Source organism: Chaetura pelagica, unplaced genomic scaffold, assembly GCF_000747805.2.
Source record: "Chaetura pelagica isolate M959 unplaced genomic scaffold, ChaPel_1.0 C11581132, whole genome shotgun sequence".
NCBI classification, from domain to species: domain Eukaryota; kingdom Metazoa; phylum Chordata; class Aves; order Apodiformes; family Apodidae; genus Chaetura; species Chaetura pelagica.
The window spans coordinates 1-1,744 of NW_009969904.1; the positions used below are offsets into that span (position 1 = coordinate 1).

General features: G+C 36.8%; 1 protein-coding gene across 1 annotated transcript; it reads right to left on the reverse strand.

The window, feature by feature from the left end:
• Positions 1-891: 891 nt before the first annotated feature.
• On the reverse strand, positions 892-1,029 carry LOC104396099 (ethylmalonyl-CoA decarboxylase-like; the record flags this gene model as incomplete). Its single annotated transcript, XM_010005886.1, has 1 exon — positions 892-1,029. A coding segment is annotated over exon 1 (138 nt), but the record flags the coding sequence as incomplete, so codon positions are not given.
• Between the last annotated feature and the right edge of the window lie 715 nt (positions 1,030-1,744).

The window sequence follows — 1,744 nt, forward strand, 5'->3', positions numbered from 1 at the left end:
TTTTTTTTTTTTTAATCAGGCCAGAAATATTTAAGGCATTTTGGTTTACATGATACTTAGTTTCATCAACAGATAAAAATTATCACTGAAGAGAAATACCAAACTAATCAGTTTTGAGTTGATACTCTTACTGTAATGTTCAATTAAAATCAATTTGCAAGGGCAAATCCTGAAACTTGATACTGAAACAAAAGAGCACCAGGATGCCAGTTACCCACTATTGCAAACCAGGATGTACAAGCAGCACAGGAAAGCCTCCTTTCCCTGTCCTACTCCACACATTTCCAAGAACCACAAATTAACTCCTAAAAAGAATGACAGCACATGTGAAGCCAAGACAGGCTGGCACAAGTGAAAACACACCATCAAACCTTGATCTCTTCAGCCCCATAGTTAGATACATAAGTCCACATGATTGCACTCCAAGATCAATGCCAAAGGTCTACAGCACAAGAACTGTACCTGTCCTTCTATGTTCTGCAGGTCCAATTGAAACCCTTCTGTAACAGCAGCCATGCTGCTTAAATTTGTACTTGGCTTTATGAGAGATGATCACTTGTATCTACTTTTAAAGGTCACACTACTGAAACATAGGTTATTTGATGTGTAAATTCACCATTTAATGCTCTGCAAAAATGAAATTACATTTTTTAAATAAAAGGTTAAAAAGAATACGTAATGTAAGAATTCAGTGTTAGTAATCAATTATAGTATCACTTAAGCCATGGCTTAAAGGGTCTGCCAGCATTTTTCAAACCATTAAAAGCTTTGTTCTGTGACTTGCATGTAAAATTGGAACAGGAGCATAGTGCAACACTTCTGTCTGAAGGGGATATCAGATTATAAGATGGCAGATTTTTCTTCAAAAACTTAATTTGCATCACTACTTGCCTGGGAGTTGGATATTGCCTTGACAGCATTCAGATCAGATCCTGAGCAAAAGGTGTTTCCTGCACCATAGATGATAAGGCCTTTGCCATCATTCCAGTTTTCCAGCTCAGTTACCCTTTCCTGGAGTTCTAGCATCATAGTGCCTGTAACAAAAAGGAAGAAGCAAATTTTCTCACAATTTATCATCACTATGCTTTACATTTTTCACCACCAAAATCAAGTTATCATTAGTAAGTGTTGGGCTTAAAAACACAAAGGGAAGTAGCACATTAAATCCAACACACAAGCACTGACATGCTTTTTTCACAAAGATGCACTTCCTTAAAATTCTGATGCACATTCTGCAATTTGTGTTACACTCTCACACACATACAAATTAAAAAATGCAAGGAGGCAAGTATAAAGTCTATAGTATTTATTCTTGTTTGCATATATTCTGGACACATGAACTTATACATGTATCTATCCAGATCTGTCCATCTAGTCATTCTGATGTTGCTGTCATTTCACCCTGTCCAAAGAAGCGGCACAGTACAGAAAAGAACCATGTGCAAACTGGGTTCAAGGTACAACCAGTGAATGTTAGTAAAGATTCCTAAAAAAAAGGTTAAAGATCAAACTATGTTGGAGGCCAAGGATATTTAGAAGTTCTCATCCAAAACAAAAAGATGTATTTCAAAATAGGAGCAAAGTACTGTTCCTCTTTTAAAAGGACCTGAAAAAACACCAAAACCAAAACATTCTAAAACATCTTGGATTCCCTCCCTGGTAGCTTTCTGGAAAGGCTCTCCTTACAAAGTATATCCTAGGCTCCAAATGTATGGATTGCACAGTAGCAGCCTTCTAATTTCAG